Source organism: Marmota flaviventris, chromosome 3 (genome assembly GCF_047511675.1).
Source record: "Marmota flaviventris isolate mMarFla1 chromosome 3, mMarFla1.hap1, whole genome shotgun sequence".
NCBI lineage: Eukaryota > Metazoa > Chordata > Mammalia > Rodentia > Sciuridae > Marmota > Marmota flaviventris.
In genome coordinates this window covers 16745026-16764156 of record NC_092500.1, presented here as the reverse complement: position 1 = coordinate 16764156, position 19131 = coordinate 16745026, and the positions used below count along the sequence as shown (strand labels likewise).

General features: G+C 32.4%; 1 protein-coding gene across 4 annotated transcripts in view; it reads left to right on the top strand.

The window, feature by feature from the left end:
• The window catches only part of Washc4 (WASH complex subunit 4), an 85630-nt gene that overhangs the window by 30653 nt on the left and 35846 nt on the right, over nucleotides 1-19131 (top strand). For all 4 annotated transcript variants that reach the window (XM_071609574.1, XM_027942971.2, XM_034635763.2 and 1 more), the window contains 14 exons: nucleotides 1991-2098; nucleotides 2644-2790; nucleotides 2920-2999; nucleotides 4133-4238; nucleotides 4771-4887; nucleotides 6141-6309; nucleotides 6565-6719; nucleotides 7885-7959; nucleotides 8205-8309; nucleotides 10257-10391; nucleotides 11485-11593; nucleotides 14794-14860; nucleotides 15311-15397; nucleotides 18886-19033. In XM_071609574.1, the coding sequence (XP_071465675.1) occupies nucleotides 1991-2098; nucleotides 2644-2790; nucleotides 2920-2999; nucleotides 4133-4238; nucleotides 4771-4887; nucleotides 6141-6309; nucleotides 6565-6719; nucleotides 7885-7959; nucleotides 8205-8309; nucleotides 10257-10391; nucleotides 11485-11593; nucleotides 14794-14860; nucleotides 15311-15397; nucleotides 18886-19033 (1608 nt within the window). The remainder of the gene's footprint in view (nucleotides 1-1990; nucleotides 2099-2643; nucleotides 2791-2919; nucleotides 3000-4132; nucleotides 4239-4770; nucleotides 4888-6140; nucleotides 6310-6564; nucleotides 6720-7884; nucleotides 7960-8204; nucleotides 8310-10256; nucleotides 10392-11484; nucleotides 11594-14793; nucleotides 14861-15310; nucleotides 15398-18885; nucleotides 19034-19131) is intronic.

The window sequence follows — 19131 nt, the reverse complement described above, 5'->3', positions numbered from 1 at the left end:
GTTCACATGCATATGAAATTAGTTAATAGGAAGATTTTTTGATATTTAGAAAAAGTGCTTATAATCTTGTGATTTGAACAGTAGGCTACTTACAGAGGTGGTCATATGAATTCAAAATTATAGTACTTGTGGAAATATAAAATGTTTCTTAGCATATAGTGTAAATAAAAAATAAAACTTTCAAGCAGGAGAGCCCAATTTATCTTATATAAAAATTTAAGATTTACTGGTAAATATCTGCTAACAATGGACATTAGATTTGTTTAGGAAATATTTTCTTTTTTTTTTTTTTGATATTGTGCCTTTGGATTTTCAGGGTTTTCTTTTTTTAAGAAATATATTTTTTAAATGAAATATAAATATGGATGTGAGTATATATAATATTTCAGTATAGTTTTAAAAAGAACAAATAGTATCCCACTGAAGAAATAGAGTGTTACCAGTGATTTCAAAGCCTCCTGGGTGTCCCTTTTGGATTGGATCTCAACCAGGCTCCTCAGAGGAAATCAGTGTTCTGAAATTTTAGGCTTATTCCCTTATTTATCTTTTTAGCTGAATCCATGAACCACTCATAGTTACATTTGGCTGTAGAGTTTATGTTGATGGAGTAATACTTTATATATATTCCTTTTGTCTTTTTTACTCATCATTTTGTATTGGAATATGTTGGGATTAGTAGCTGTATTATGTTGCTTTCCATTGCTGGTGGCTTGCTTGAGGATGGAATTGAGAGTGGTTTCCAGTTATTGCTATTATAAACAGTGCTGCCATTCTTGTGTTTCTTGGTGTACCCGTGGAAGAGTTTTTCTAATGTAATATATACCTATGGGTTCGTTGCTGGATTGTAAGCTATGTGTGTATTCAAGTTATAGGATGAAGACAAATTGTTTTCCCAAATAATTATGTCATTTTATAGACCTCCCATATATATTAGACTTCCTCTTGTTCTCTAGCTGGCCAGCCCTTGTGTAGGTTGAATAGCATCTGAAATGTTTGGGACCAGACATGTTTAGGATCTCAGTTTTGTTTTTGTTTTTAGAATATTTGCATATGTGCAGTGAGGTATCCTAGGAATGAGATCCAAATCCAAACATAAAATTCTCTAAGAGTTTCATATATACCTCATACAAATATCCAGGAGATAACTTCATACGATGTTTTGTTTTTTTTTTTTTTTCATGCCCTTGCTTTGACCATGACTCCTTCACATGAGATCAGGTGTGGAATTTTCCATTTGCCGTGTTATGTTAGTGCCCAAAAAGTTTTGATATTGGATCATTTCAAATTTCTGATTTTTAATATAGGGATACTTAACCTGTATTATCAGGTTTCAGGTATTTTTGTTTCTTTTATAAATTAGTGGGTATAATTGGCTTTGGTCATGACTTTTTTATGTTCAACCCCTATTTGTTAGTGATGCTGAATATTTATTCAATGATTTATTAACTGTGTTTCTTTTGAGAAAGATGTGTTCTTGTGTTTTGTTCAGTTTTCAATTGGATTGTATGCCTTTAAAAAAAATCATTCTTTTGGAGTCTGTACATACACTGAATACTAATTTCTTGTACTTGGGAGATTCTCTTTTCATACTTTGGCTTATTTTTTTTTATTTCTTTAATAATAGCTTTTTTTTTTTTTGGTGATGGGGTGTTCCGAGATTGAACTCAGGGGCCCTCAACCACTGAGCCACTTCCTCAGCCCTATTTTGTATTTTATTTAGAGACAGAGACTCACCGAGTTGCTTAGCATTTTGCTGTTGCTGGTTTTGAACTGTGATCGTCCTGCCTTAATCTCCCGAGCTGCTTGGTAATGATGGCTTTTGACAAAGAGAGTTCTTAATTTTAATACAGAAGAATTTTCCAGTCTTTCATGGTGTTATTTTTGTATCTCATTTACAAATTCCTTCTCTTGCCTGAGGTCATAAAGATAGTCTTTAATTTTGCTTGAAAGTTTTAAGTTGATCTTAACAAAATTACTTTTGATTTTTAAGGCAATAGAGCATATGTTCTACAGAAGAAGCATGGTTGTGGCTGATTCAGTTGCACATATAACACAGCACCTTCAACACCAGGCTCTTAATTCTATTTCTGTAGCCAAGGTATGCAAATTATTATATATTCAGCATAATTGTGTTACTTTTTTTTTGTCCTGCTGTTTTATGTGTTTTCTAGCTTAGCCTATTTATTCCATTCCTTTGAACATAACATCTTGGTCATTTATATCCATGGTGTTTTATGATTTTTATTTAGGATCATTGTTATCTACTCTGAAATTGCAGCATGTAATACTACTGTAATATACTTCTACTAAAACTGATATTGTATGTACTTTTGAAATTGATGTATCATTTTTTTAAAGAAGTGATTTCTTATTAGTATGGAAATTCAAGGGTTTTTAGAAGTGATTTCTTGTTAAATATATATGGAAAATTTAAAGTATGCCCAATACATTTGCTATTCCCATCAGTGCTAAGACAAAGTTACAGAAGGAAAGTACAAAACATTATATGACAAGCTCAGGGGGAAAGGTGTTATTTATGTTTTCTTAAACTGAATTGTGGAAGAGATAAAGAGAAGTTTTTCTTCTGAAGCTTTGGTCATTATCCCAGGAGCAAAATTAATAGTTTTCTGTTTTGTCTTAAAGAAAAGAGTAATTTCTGACAAAAAATACAGCGAACAGCGTCTTGATGTGCTCTCTGCTCTAGTTTTGGCTGAAAATACTCTAAATGGACCAAGCACAAAGCAACGGCGACTTATCGTTTCTTTGGCACTAAGTGTTGGCACACAAATGGTAAATGTATTTCTATTATTTATGGAATAAATATAAGGTCTGAAATTTCACAGTTTCTTTGTTATTGATCCAAGAAACCTGCCTTGACTTTGACTGTAACTTCTCTGTCTTTTCCCTACTTCCTGATAGAAAACATTCAAAGATGAAGAACTCTTTCCACTTCAAGTAGTCATGAAAAAACTGGATCTTATCAGTGAACTTAGAGAACGGTAAGCAGGACTGGTGAATATAATAATACTCAAAAAATAGGGCTATTTGGAGCATCAGTTTTCTTTTTTAGCATAAAGAGGAGTAAAATTCAGATTGAGCATTAGTCCTCTTTAATTTCTTTGGCATGACCAAAGTGAGACTGTGACTAGGGATCATATTCATTTAGCTTTTCTTCTCCATGAAGCATGCGGCTTCTAGAAAAGCGTGCACTCATAGCCTTAGGCAGATTCTTGTGCATGTTGTGATTATTATGCTGATTATCACTTACTGGGCTTTCAAAATTGCTGCTTTATTGTAAGGCTTCATCAATTTGTGAGAAACTTAGAGATCTTTGACTCATAGTGTCCTATGATTTTATTTTGAGGTAGAAATTTTAATTACAATGTCAGTAGCCAGTCACATTTTTGCAGCTACTTGTGACTTTATTGTTTACTTTTTGTTGAGTAAACAGTAAGCTTCCTGAAGGGAAAATGAGCCTTACAAATTTTGACTTCCAGCTGAATTATGTTACAGCACAATAATATCTTTAATGCTCATAATATATATTTTTTTAATTCTGAGCTGAACATATATTTGTAGTTGCATTTAGTTTTCCATCTTTGGAAGAAATATTAAACCTTCATTATAAAATATTTAATGATCATTTTGTTACTTTATAAGGTGTGAAATAGTCATTTGGTTACAGAGACTATGAACAGGTTATGTGTGACTGGACTTTTTGCATTACAGTTTTTTAAGTTTTACTTTCCAACTTGGAAACAGGTAAAATGGTACATGTTATGCAATAGTCATATTAAATAATATTGAAAATAAATTTATTTTACACTCTTCTTTAAAAGTCACCTATTATAGTTTGATAATTTTTTTTTCTTCTATTTTTTTGAGAATCTAATTCTGCATATATGCAAAATTCTGTCAGTGTCAGGTATTGGAGAATTTTATTAAAATCTTAGCTCAATTTGAAAAATAATTTTTTTGTGATTTTTCTAAACTAACGTTGGGTGAAGTCATGTAGGGAATGTAAAATGAATGACAGGTCTCTTGCCCTAATAGTATATAAAGTCATTCTTTTATGTTATTTTGGGAAACTTTTGTTTTGATACCACTAATTACTATAATACTTATATTGTAGGGTTCAGATACAGTGTGACTGTTGTTTTTTATACTGGCATCGAGCAGTCTTCCCAATTTATTTAGATGATGTATATGAAAATGCCGTTGATGCAGCTAGATTACATGTAAGTAAAGAATAATAAAGAATTAACTCATCATATTTTATTCACTTTAAGTTTTAAAATAGGATATCTGATTTAATAAACTATTTTAAAATTGACCTCTAATACTGTTTTGAACAATATTATGAATATCCACTAAATGTTTCTGTGGTTTAATTTTATGTTAATATGAATGAAGTTAATTTTAATATATTTAACTTCTCCTCATTTATTCCTGATCATTCTCATTTCACTTGATTTTAATTGGTATTAGTAGTCTGACATTACTCATCAGCAAACCACATGTTATTCATCATTTTTGTTTATGGAAATAAAGCAGTTTTAGAGTACAAGATAGGAAAGGATGTCAATATAAAATTTTATGTATTTAGTTAAATTACATACTTTATTTAGGAAAGTAAGATAGTTGTAGAAAAATCATATTTTCTTCAGATCAAGGTTTTATCTTTCTTGATGTCAGATAAATAGCCTTTGTAATATTGTTTATAGCTCATGTTTTTTTCTAAATTCGTACTTTAAAATTTGTTTCCGTTAGTACATGTTCAGTGCTTTACGAGACTGTGTGCCGGCTATGATGCATGCAAGGCATTTAGAGTCCCATGAGATTCTCCTGGATTGCTATGACAAGGAAATTATGGAAATTTTAAATGAGGTAAGACCATATTTGAGATTGAAAAGGATTAAATAATGTTTTGGAATGCAGTGTTTGAAAAAAAGTTTTGAATTGAAGCAGACTTCCATTGAGTCAAAAATTACTCTTTATAAATCATTGTGTAGAGCAAAGGAACTGTTTTTAGTTATAATATCACTATTATGCTAAATAATCTGTAATTCATAATCATTTTAGAAATCAGACTAGGAATTTGGAAATTTTAAATTTAGCAAACAGTGTGTTCGAATTTAAATTTGTATTAATTAGAAGAATGTATACATAAAATGTGTTTGAATGTTGAATGCTGCTGATAGTACAGTTAAGGCAATTTTACTATTAATATTTTATTGAATTTCATATGAAGAGTATCTTAGAGGAGAGAATTATTTAAAAGACTTGCATAACAATTTGACTGCAATATATAGTGTTTCCTGTTTTAGTGTTTATAATAAACACTGATACCTTTAAAATCAAATTTCCATCTAGTGATGTTTTATTTGGAGGGAAGAACTAAAATGAGTCAACTTTACAGTGTAAACCTATGTGGGTTTGATGAAATTAGGAAAATTTTATGTAATTTTTTGTATTAAAAAATATACTTTCTTTTTCCCTCCCTCCCTTTTTTCCTTCCTTCCTCTCCATGTCTTCCTTCCTCATCTTTTTCTCCCTCCCTCCCTCCTTTCCTACTTTCCTTTCTTTTTTTCTTCCTTCAAACCCAGGGCCTTGCATATACTAGGCAGGCAGGTGTCTCCTACTGATCTATATCCCCAACCCATAAATATTTTTATTTAGAAAATGAAATACATGTCCAGTATTTAGAACTCTGTGGTAGATCAGAAAGATTTCTTTTCTTTCCTCACTTGCATATTTGTGGGGTTTTTCCTCCTTTGTTGCTGTTCCCATAAATTTTATGCTTATATTACATTTCATGTTCCTTATTGTGAAGCTATTGCTTTTTTGGTTTTCTTTTTAGCGAAATTTAAAATATTAATGAAAATAAAGGTTTGACAATTAGATAATTTCTCCCTGGCTCTCTCCCTCTAAAATTATTGGTATAAAATGAACAAAATAATTTTCCATTTTCCAATTTAAAAAAAATTATCATGATGTATTTAGAATCCTAAACAAAACTAGTTTGATAATTTTTTTCTTCAATGCACTGATTATAAACTCTCAAAGCATAGTCATATAGAGAAACAATACAATTGGGATATCATTTTGAAAAATTAAACTGTCAATTCATCTCTGAACAGCATTTGTTGGACAAGTTGTGCAAAGAAATAGAGAAGGATCTGAGACTTTCTGTGCATACTCATTTAAAGCTGGATGACCGGAACCCTTTCAAAGTTGGCATGAAAGACCTGGCTCTTTTTTTCTCTCTAAATCCAATTAGGTTTTTCAATCGCTTCATTGACATTCGAGGTGAGTTTTTTTTCCTTCTTAATTCATATCCTATATCTCTTTAATAAAGTATGAAAGAAGAAATAAAACCTTGAGGGTATTATTTTTGGTATGTGCTAATTTATTCTGTAACTCCTTTGTGTTTATTTCCTAGCACCTTATCTTAAAGGAAGAAATATAATATTCAAAGACAAGTATTTTTTTTTTTCCTTTCTAGTTCCTTTTCTGCTGTTTTTATGATTCAAAAATTGTTTGGAATTTGTTTTTTTCTGGTAGCTTATGTAACTCACTACCTAGACAAGACTTTCTACAATCTCACAACAGTAGCCCTTCATGATTGGGCCACGTACAGTGAAATGAGAAATTTAGCTACTCAACGTTATGGATTGGTTATGACAGAGGCACATCTTCCTAGTCAGACTTTGGAACAGGTGTGTATAATGTACTCCTAACATAATCTGACTGTAATATAACAATATTTCTTTAGGAAGTCTTTTCTTTTTACTTTTTACTATGTGTGTGTGTGTTTTTTTTTTTTTTTAAGAAAATATTTTGTATATAAAACCTCATACGTGAGAAGAGTGAGAAATTAGATGCCACTAATTGACTTTATGAAAGAATTTACTAGCGGCTTCCTGGGTGCACACAGATTTCTGTTGAGTGTTGGTGATGTATATAGATTTCACAAACATACTAGGTGACTTCAGCAGAATTGCAAGTTCAGCAGAATTGTAAATAGTTTACTCAGGGTCATATTTAAGGATTTTAAACTTAGGCATTAGTATCTTAGGAAAGTGGTTAATTTTATAGAATTATGAATGTATTTGCCCTTAAAATGAGTGCAAAGCAGCATTTGGTGTAGAGTAAAAAGGTGTGAACAAATTTTTAGATTAGAACACAATAAAAAACTATAACTGAAACTAGAGGTATTGTAATGCTACTTTAAGCCACAATTAGAAAAGCATAGAAAAATGTAGATGGTATACCATTGGGTGTATAGAGTAATACTGTGTCTGAAGAATGAAGGAATCTCAGTAGAGAACTTGTGCATTACAAGGTGTCTATTGTACATAAAAATTTGGAGTTAGGCTTTCTTAAATCCCAGGGTTCTGGCTCTTCGTGACTTGTGACCCTAGAGAACTTCCTTAGCTTCATTTTCTTTACCTGTGGAATTTAGAATAATCCTTTGTAAAAGAACCTTGCATAGTAGCTGAAACATGGTATGCGTTTTACAAACATAGTATATCCTGTGAATACCATTTAGAATCTGTTCATTAGTTTATATAAAAAATATCCTTGGAAAGACAAATAGGTATTTTCAAGGATGGTGGGGAAATGATGGTGGGTCATCATCTTTGATTATTTGAACTTCTGTTCACAAAGAAGAGGTAAAATCATAATCAACAAGGCTTTCTTAAAGAGGTAGTTCTGATTATATATGTCAGAAGGCTCTTGTACCTTTGGTCATACTTTTTATGTAGTTTCTTAAAATAGTTTCAAAATATTGGGAAGCTTAATATAATCAGTGTCACTGTATTGATATAATTTTGATTATTTAAATTTATAATTATAGAACTTATGTGGATTATGTTGTAGGGCCTTGATGTTTTGGAAATCATGAGAAACATTCATATATTTGTGTCTCGATACCTCTATAATCTCAACAATCAGGTAAGTAGGTTTAAGAATTTTTTTTTAAAATGTGAGTGGTTATTTAAGTGGCACAAGGCACAAGGAATTGATTCTCAAGGCCAAAAATTAGTAAAATATTCAAAACAAAATGAATGTTTAGAGATCTTGTTTATTGCTTTGATGCTACTTGGTTGTACTATCTTCTTGAATGGCTTCCCAGTTAAATTAACGAAACCAATTCTAAAATTTTCTTTGGATAACTGATTAAATTTGTTTCATTGTAGATTTTTATTGAACGAACAAGCAATAACAAACATTTGAATACTATTAATATTCGGCATATTGCTAATTCAATTCGAACACATGGCACAGGAATCATGAATACCACAGTAAGTGCACTTTTGGTGGGGGACAGGGGTGGGTGGGTAGGTACTTAGACCCCTGCTTAATTTAATAGGTTGGAAGATAATTTTCTTATAGAATATTCTGGCAAATATGCATTAATACTTGTTGATATTATAGCTGAATTTCCATTTTTTTTCTGGTAGTATAATTAAAAATATTTGGCACTAAAATTGTATTCGATGTGATGGGAGTTTTGCTTATAAAAGGCTCCTTAACAGACATCACAGCATCATCATTATAAATAGCATTGTAGTTTTGAGGACGTCCATATGTATGTTGATTCTGATATTCTCTGGAAGTTAATTAAAAAATTAATCACTGATAGTAGTTTAAGGTCATTTATATCCTTTAGGGGGAGGGGCTACTAATTATTTAATATCCATATAATTGTGAATTTACTAAAAATATTTTACTCTTAGAAATAGACATTCATTCACTTGAGGAAATCTTTTAAATGTGCGTGCTGTTTTTCCCTTTCTGAAGAAAGAGATCTTTGAATTTACCTCACTTTTAGCATAATTTCTCCTGAAGAGGAAAAAATTGTGAATGCTTAAGTAGTAAAATATTAAATATCTTTGGAGTGAGGGAATAGGAAGAAGATTGGAAAGTTAAGTTGGGATCATTTTAGTATATAGTAGGGAATGCTTTGAAGTTTTAGAGCCGATGAGTGTGATTGAGGCTCTATTTTAATGGTTACCAGTACAGAAATGAGATCTGTATAGTCAGAGTTTTAAATTTAAAATAAGGAATCATCCATGTAGAAATCATGTCTGAAACCTTTCATGATAAATGAACTTTTGAGGATAAACTCTTCCTTACCTTCTATCATCTACCACAGACTCATTCATGTAACAAGTATTACCAGTGTATTTTATGTGCCTCTGGCACTAGGGTGAGAAAAACAGACATTTCCTAGTAGAGGAATATTGAAAATCAGTTAATCTTACTAATGAATGTAGGTTACTGATGTGTGATGATAAAGTGAGCAGAGGAAAGTGAGAATCAGAGTGGCAGAGTTACTATGAAGAGTAGAAGGACAAAGAAAAGACCACAAAGGAGATAAAAAGCAAAGAAACAGACACAGAGCAGGGAGAGTACAAAGTTTAAGCCACAATGTAAGTTTAGAGGAAGGACCCATTTCTATAACTGGGTAAATGAAGATTCAGTAAAAAGGGCTTAAATTTGTCCAAACCATTTGTTGTATCTGAGAGTCATGGGAATGGAAATGAGTATGGGGCTTCCATTTGTAGGTTAGAATTAATGTTATGTTATTTTAGTTCAATCCCAGCTCAACTTTCACTTTGTCAGAGGATTCTGAATCTACTTCAGGCCTTTTGTTATTCATTCTCAAAGCACTCATACTTCTCATTTTTAGAAATTATTGCAGTTGAAATATAACAACTTATTGAACAGTACTTGTTTAAAACATCTGTCACTCCTGCTAGAATATAACCTCATGAGGACAAGGACTGCATCTAGCATGAGAATAGCATATTGCTTTGTGTATAAAAGGCATTAAAAAATGGTTACAGATAATTAAATGTTTAATATCGTCCTTGAGGAATGTTCAAGGAGCATCATGTTTCTTACTTCAGTTTCATTCTAGCTATGCATATTAGTAATAGGTAATCTTAATGATGGATCAACATAGGAACTTCTTACTGGTGTATGACTTAAAAGCTAGGGGCTTCAGTCTGGTTTTGTGTTTCCCATTACTGCTTTTAATCCTGTCATGAGAATATTGTACACTTTTTTCTCCTTTTTTAGTAAAAATATGAGAAGCCTGTAGAAAGTTCTATAAACTTAGGCAATAAAAAGCTTCATTATTTAAATATTTCAGGTCCAAAATAAGTTGAATTTTAAAATAGTACTTTTATATTGACATGAAATTAATTTTTTAATTTAACTTTTTTTAAATTTTAATTTTATAGGTTAATTTCACTTACCAATTTTTGAAAAAGAAGTTCTATATATTTAGCCAGTTTATGTATGATGAACATATCAAGTCCAGATTGATTAAAGATATTCGGTTTTTCAGGGAAATCAAGGACCAAAATGATCATAAGGTATGCTACATATTTGCTATTAGGTACTTTGATTCAGCTGTGTGCCATATATGGTTAATGTTTATGCTACAATACATTATTTAGATTTCTGTGGGGTTTTTCTTTCTTTATTAATTTTTCACATGTTATCTATATCTGACCTCCAAGTTCCTTTGTCTTTTCCCTTATAATTTCCTAATCTTTGCATTCTCTGTGTGCTTAAGCATAAGGAAAAATAAAATAATCAATGTAGCCAGGTTTACTTTTGTAAAATTTTAAAATAATATAAAAACATAATTTTGAAACATTTAAGCCATGTAAAGTGTATATACTATCCTCCCTCATTTTCTTCTTCTCAATTCCATTTTCTGGAGACAGTGGCTGTTAGCAGTGCTGTGTTATACCCTTCACAATATCTTCACAGTAGACACATATAATTACACACATTTATACATCTTTATTTTTTATAGCAAAAATGGAGTGATGTTATACACATTCTTCTGCAGTATACTCATAAAATATCAGTACCTATAGATCTAATTATTTTTAATAGTTGGTAGTATAGAGATAATAACTTACTTAATTTTATATTGATGAATCTTTTCCCCCTCATTTTTCATTTTTATAAATGGTGCTAAGGGTAGCTTTCTAACACATATGTCTCTAACTTTAAAAAGTTGTTTTATTATTGATGGCACCTTGAAATTTTAAGCCACCTGATGTGTTTTCATTGGAAAAGAATGTTCATAAATATCAGATACCTATTTAGCCCACAGAAACTTGACACATCTAGAAACAAATGTTTCTAGGATGAATAAGGTTTTTTGTCAATCTGATAAGAGTTTTGGGGTGTTAGGACACTAGTACTTTGTGATGTAAAACTTATTTAGTGGCATACCTTTAATACCAAAAAGAAAAAAAAAAACCTGAATGTTAGTAGTTCTGTTTTTTTTTTTTTCTTTTCACACAACTTTTATGTCATTAGACTTGAGTGGTATCTTTTTGAAGGCATGATGAGATATAAAATTAGACAGGAAAGTTTATTGCCGTGATTGATTTAGTAGGCATTTTATGGTTTAGGGATCTAAAGGTAGTCTTAAAATTATCTCTCTAGTATCCTTTTGATAGAGCAGAAAAATTCAATCGAGGCATCAGAAAACTTGGAATAACACCAGAGGGACAGAGCTATCTTGATCAGTTCAGGCAACTCATCAGCCAAATTGGTAAGTTACTATAAAAGTGTTGGGAAACAAAGTACAAAGCCCAATAATCTCATATATTAAATAGGTCATGCTAATAAACAGCTTATTATGTGAATGTCTCAACTTAGTTTTATTTCACTTGGGTAATTTTCTTAACACAATTACTGTTGCTACAGAAGAAATTGATAGACTGATCACAGATTTAAAATATACTTAATAAATTTCACAAAGATTATCTTCATAATTGATAGTCTACTGGTTAGTAATTACTGGGTACCTACTCTGTTCAAAGCACTGTTTTGGGCTTCTAAGAGATTTTCTCACATTAAATGTGAGAGTATAACAAATTTACATGAAAAGTTAGTAATTTAATAAGCTGTATAAAAATTTAAAGATAAAATACTGAATACTATAATTTTTGATGCTGCACCCTTTTATACATGTGCATATGATTTGAACTAACAAGTGGAATTTGTCTTCTGAAATATAGTATATGACATTTAAAAGCAGTTAAAAATAATCATAGCTTAATAAAATCTTATACTTATTTAGGCTTTTCACATATTATCTTTGTTAATGTCCTTACAATAATTCTGAAAGAGAGACTGTAATCACTGTTTTTAAAATGCAGAAAGAGGCCAGGCATGGTGGTGTACACCTGTAATCCCAGCTACTTGGGAGGCAGAGGCAGGGGGATTGCAAATTTAAAGCCAGCCTCAGCAACTTAGTGAGACTGTGTCTTAAAATAAAAAAAAAGGGCTGGGGATATAGCTTAGTGGTTAAGCATCCCTGGGTTAAATCTCTAGAACTAAAAATAAATAAATAGAAAAGGAGAGAGAAGGAGGGAGTGAAAGAAAAAGACAGAGACTTAGAGAAAAAAAAAATGGTGTTGCTGAGGCTTAAATCAGGTTGTTCAGGTATAAGTCCAGAGGTGTTTTTAAATTCTTCACATTTTATGTTAAATGACACCAATCACTTAATAATATCTTCTTAGCTATATTTTAGGAAATTTTTGCCTTCTGAGATTCATTTATTCATTTATCAAACATTTACTAAGCATCAATTGTGATTAATGTTCTTTCAGGTGCTGGGGATGCAGACAATCTTTGCTCCCAAGGGGCTTTAAATTTACTAGTAGGAAATACGTTACAAGTATTTAGTGCTAGAGTAACGTCACTGAATTGTAGCTTAAGTTTTATAGATTGCTTGGTTTGGATATTAGATGTTTCTATGATAGTACAAAAATATTAGCTTTGTAAATTTTTTATCTTAAACCATTTAATATAAGGTGTTGAGTATTGTTTTCTTCAGGGAGACATTTGATATCATATTAGGTGGCCACTTCTGGAGCAGTAATTCTTAGTTTTTGAGAATCTGGTGAAAATTCTGGATTGATTTCTCCTAGAACTAATGCCTGTATGTACTTATACTTTTGTATATAAGGTACAAGAGTCCAGGTGCTTTAAGTGTGGGTCTGGGGACCTCAGATTTAGAGCTGTCTTTGGAGCAGTATTGCTTAAATTTCATTTTTCACATACTAATGTCAGAATTTTGACAGTAAAAAAGATCTCTGCCCTTCTAGAGTTTAACAGATGAGACTGACATAAAAAGAAGTTCCATAATTTGACCTAGATCTTCCAGCTAATGAGTGGCAGAGTCTGAATGTGAACCCAAGTAGTCTGGTTTCAGAGCTTTGCTTTTAACCATTGCTCTGTATCTACCTCTTACATTTCAATTAGCCAGACATATGTCTGACAGTTTGGAGGAAAATAGTAAAACTAGATAATTGATTTTTCTAATATGTGCTTTAAAAAAAAAAAAAACCTCAAAACCCCCACTGGGACAGGCCTTAAGATAGATTTAGTGATACCTGCCTCGTAGGGTTGTTAATGTCAAAACATATGTTACCATAATGGTTAAAAAATGTTAACTGCTTCTTACCTTTTTATCTGTTCTCTCCTAAATAATTTCAATTCACTTCAATTTTGTATTGAATTCCTACCCTGTGCTAGGACTTGCTGACTCTAGGGATGAAGCAATGAAGAAGTCAAAGGCTGTACTCATGGATCTTGCATTGTAGTGGGGGGAAATATAAACAAAAAGATAATATGTCACTGATAAGTGCTGGGTGAGGTTATGTAATGGGATTGGGCATTACGCAGTGATATTCAGGGAAAGCTTTTGAAGGTGACATATGAACAGGGACTTAATAAAATGAGGGCATAAACCTTGTTCATATCTAGGGAAAAAGTATACCTGACAGTTGATAGTCAATTGCAAAACTCCCAAGTCTGCTTGGCATTGTGAGGACTTGGCTGGGGGCTGGAATGGAGTTAGTGAAGACCTGATCGGCAGGGTGTGATAGCAGAATAGCAGCCAGGGGCAGGAAAATGCAGGGCTATACTGAAGTTGAACATACAGAGTTTGGGTTTTATTGAGATGGAAAACCATTGTAGAGTTTTCAGAAAAGGCTGATGTGCTCCAACTTAGTTTTTATAAAGTAACTAGCTGTAGCTGGATGTATTGGTGCACACCTGTAATCCCAGCAACACACAAGGTTGATGCAGGAGGATTCCAAGTTCATGGTCAGCTTTATCAGCTTAGCAAGGCCCTAAACAATTAGTGAGGCCCTGTCTCAGAATAAAAAAGAAAAAGGGCTGGGAATGTGGCTCAGTGGTTAAGCACTTTTGAGTTCAATCCCCAGTACTGCCCCTGCCTCCAGCAGTAACTAGCTGCTAGTTAAATGAAAGATTGAAGGATACGGCAGGGTACTAATGGTGAAGGTAGGGAAATCAGGAAACCATTGCATATTGTAGTGTTCTAGGCAAGATGTGGCAATTAGGAATAGGATGATAACTGCAAACGTTGTTGAAGAGGGAGGGAGAAAAAGAGGAAACTGGATTTTGGTGTGAAAGCAAATAAACTATTGATATTACAATTTAAAACTGTTAGATCATTTTAACATAGCATTTAATGAATTTAGTTTGTTGAAAGTTGGGTTTATTTTAAATATTTAATGTAGATGTATATAACTTTTAAGTACAGAAATATGTTAACAGTTTTGCTTTTAATGGAACACTGAACAGAAGTAAAATATAGCAGATTATTTTGGTACTTCGGAGTGGAAACCTTGTAATTGACTACTGTATGTAATTATATTCCTGATTATAGAATTTAGAGTTATTTATATAAATATCTGATTTTTTTATGTGGTTTTTAAGGTAATGCTATGGGCTATGTACGAATGATAAGATCTGGTGGTCTTCATTGTAGCAGCAATGCCATTAGGTATGGATGCAAATATCATTTTTGCCTTGTTTATGCTATTTGAAAATTGTTACTTAAATCTGTTTATTGATTATAGAGAAGGTGTTTATTTGTGTTAATATATTTTGAGATAAAATGTAGACAAAATCCATTAATTCTAATGTGAAAGAAAACCATTACTTCTACTAGATTTCTTTGCTTTATACTTTTGAAATCTTTATTTCTCTTAAGGTTGTAGTTATGTTTATTTGTCAGTATGGAAAACAAGAGGATCTAAAGAGTATGTGATTTTAAGGATTAAAATGTGATCATGTCTAAAATTTGATTTGGAACTTAAGTGGTGATATTAACAATGTTAATGAAATGTAGAGTTCTTCCTAAATGCATAATTGAAAAATTTTGAGTCCTATGGTACCACTTTTATGTCTGTGTCAGTTGCTCTAATAAATTCCTTCCCAAATTCTTATATAGATTTGTGCCTGATCTTGAAGATATTGTAAACTTTGAGGAACTAGTGAAAGAAGAAGGTCTTTCAGAAGAAACATTAAAAGCAGCAAGGTAGTCTAATTTTGGAATAATTAAATTTGGAAGTTTAAAATAGTGTGTTTATATAAAACATTAATGAGAAGACTAGAGGGTAATATGTAATTTATATGCCAGGGTCTTTATTATGCAAATTATGTATGGTCTCAGTTTATGAAATAACATTGTTTTTTAGAGACTTATAGCATTCCAGGATCTTTCCAACTTCACTAAAAAGGGATCTTCTGGAACATGCTGTCCAGTATGGAACTCACTAGCCACATATGACTCTAGGCACCTGAAATGTGTTTGGGTCAAACAACTTATCTCAAAGATTTAGTATAAGAAAAGGATTTCAGATATCTCATTCGTAAAATTCATTTACCTATTTCTTCTTTAAAAATATTTCTATTCATTAACACTGTTCTTGAATGCCAGTCCTTCCTTTCATGTCCTCTAAAGCAGCATAGTAGAGTCCTCTAGGAGAGCAGCCACTACCATACATTGCTGTTGAGCGCTTGAAATATGGCAGATTAGACTGGGGAACTGATTTTTTTTTCATTTTACTACTGATAGGGATCTTATTGGGTAGTGCAGATCTACAGGCTTGAGTCATTAGTGATTTTGTAACATAAAACTTGAGAGAAAAATTAAGAATTTGTTTAGAAAATTGTAGATATTATTTTAAATATTTATAGCATTTTATTGAATCAGATTTGAAGGGGCACTCTGAACAAAGTGGAGAGACAGTTTGAATGTCAAAAAGAGTAATGGGGAGCTGGGGTTGCGGCTCATTGGTAGAGCGCTTACCTCGCCATGCGTAAGGCACTGGGTTCCATCCCTGGCACCACATAAAAATAAACAAAATAAAGGTATTGTGTCCATCTACAACTTAAAAAAAAAAAAAAGAGTAATGATAGAAATATGTCATAAAACATTGAATAAAAAAATCTATGAATTATAGTGATAATAAGAAAGGTTAAAACAGAGTTGTTTTTTTCTTTTAACAAAAGAATGGCCGCTAACATAAAGCAGATGAGAAAATTAAGGGGAAAAATATCACATTTTGCAATTATAACACTTAAATGTTGGGTGAAAAGTTTTTGGAAACCAGAGAATTCATTTTCAAAAATCATCCCACAAGGGCTGGGGATGTGGCTCAAGCGGTAGCGCACTCGCCTGGCATGCGTGCGGCCCGGGTTCGATCCTCAGCACCACATACAAACAAAGATGTTGTGTCCGCCAAAAACTAAAAAATAAATATTAAAATTCTCTCTCTCTAAAAAAAAAAAAAATCATCCCACAAAATTGCTTATTAATCACACAGGGAAAAGCTATCTGCAATGTAGAAGAGATGTCTACCACGTTAATCAAGTGATAAAACAGCACATTGGTAATGGGACAGACTGATATTATATGGCCTCATGATGTAATTTAATGACAAGCACCTAGTTTATATTCTTCCTAGGAGTGTTTCTCTGAATTTATTAGGAAGAAGCAATGTGAGAAATCCAGAATGTGGGGCGTTCTGTGAAATACCTGGCCTAGACTCTTAAAAAATGTCAGATGTCATGAAAGACCAAAAATGCAAAGAGGCTGTCTAGATTAGGAGAATAAAGAGACCTGATAATCAAATGTAATGGGGTTGTCCTTAATCATAATCCAGGTAAAGAAAACATTTATCTATAAAGGACATTTGGGGAATGATTGGGGAGATTTGAAAAATGGGTTGTGTATTAGATAATGTTGTATTTTATTCTTGGGTGTACTGATGTGGCTTTTTAGGGAAATGTCTTTGTTCTAATAAAGTAATGCTGAAGTATTTATGTGCTAAGTGACATGAGGTCTGCAATTTTGAAATGTTTCTGAAAAATAGAGAAAACTAGTAAATTGTGAAGAAGTGTGAATCTAATTAAGGGCATTCAGGGTTCATTATACTGTATTTTAATAGGCTTGATATTTTTAAAAATAAAAATATTAAAATATACCAGAAAATATATGTGTACATTTTAATGAAAACATGACCCGAACACAGAAACTTTGTTCTGCAGTATCCTACTGGATAGCATAGTGCTTTACTAGATTACAGAAGACAGGTATTAAAGTCATTTGAAGTCATGAAAATGATTAAAATGGTTGTGGCTTGCATACCAAAGAAAGAAAATTGGACCCTTTATCTCCTGTTAAATGTCATCATTTTCTTCAAAATTGGGGACTGTTTAAAAAATACTTTGAAGAAGCCAAAGGAAGTTACAGTAGGATACTGGTTTTTAAGATATCTAGGGTAAAGCCGATTGCTAACTGAAAGATCCACATTTGTGCAAGGGAGAGGATGGTTAATAGTAAGTGAAGAAATGTCATGGCAGATGAAATCCAAGAGTTGTGGGGTCATGGTAATGAGTAAATTATCCACATAAACAGTAGAGAACTGGGGAAGGCATCCTAGTCCTAGATTCTAAGTTAGGGTAGTGGCTAAAAATTGGTAGATGCATGCTTTCCAAAAGAGTAGATGAATATACAGATGACCACTGATTTATAATGGCTCAACTTACCATTTTATTTTACTTTCAACTTTACTCTTTTTTCAATTTTAGGATGGTGTGAAAATGATAAAGCATTCAGTAGAAATTATACTTTGATTATTTTGATTTATGTTTTTGTGGTGCTGAGATCAAGCTTAGGGCCTGGTGCTTGCTAGTACCTGGTGCTTGCGAGGCAAGTACTTTACCACTAAACTGCATCCCTAAGCTCCTGTATGTCTTGGATTTGGATCTCTTTTTGGGCTAGCAATTTGCATTATGAACCTCTTGTGCGATACAGAGCAGAACAGTGAGTTGTAGCTCCCTGTCAGCCTCACAATCAGAAAGCGAAACAACTGATATACTCCAGTATACTGCATTGCTAGGCTATCGCGTTCAGTTGGCTACGTGTGTACACACATTTTTTTTTTTTTTTACTTTATTTTCAATTTACTGTGGATTTATCAGGATGCAGACCCATTGTTGGTTGAGGAGCATCTGTAGTTGGATCATGTAGTTGGATTAAAGGAGAGATTTCTGCCTTCCTCTTGTGGAGGAATAACATGTAGAAGTAGTATACGTGAGGATTTCAGGAGGAAAAGCAGCTAATATTTCTGAAGATTGAAAGAAAAGCTTCTTGAAAGAAGGCCAGGTTTAAGTTGAGGTAAGGAGATGTAGAGGAAGGACTAGTGAAGAGACTTAAAATGAAGACTTTACTTACAATGAGATGTTGTACAGGGCTCATTGTGGGGAAAAGAAATACAGAACCTTATCATTTTAAGTCCCCGGATGCTCTATTCTGTTTTAATAATTAAGTTAACTAGATGATTCTAATCAGTTTCTTCCCATAAGAAAATTATTTCATTGTGAACTCCAAGGAAACTTATATAGAAATTGTATAATATTTCCTGCTTATGAGTGCTTTTATCTAAAAGCACACGCTGTTTTTTAAAGGCCACACCTTGTTTAAAAGAGGAAACACATTTTTGTTTGTTTGGTTTTTAGGCATTTGGACTCGGTCCTCAGTGATCATACACGAAATTCTGCTGAAGGCACAGAATATTTCAAAATGCTTGTAGATGTTTTTGCTCCAGAATTTCGAAGGCCAAAGAATATACATCTCCGAAATTTCTATATCATTGTTCCTCCTCTAGTGAGTATATTCAGAACCTAAAATGAATTTGAAAAGAGTATTAATAAATCTGGTTTTCTTGTAAGCATGAAATGCACACAGACTGTATTACTGACTTT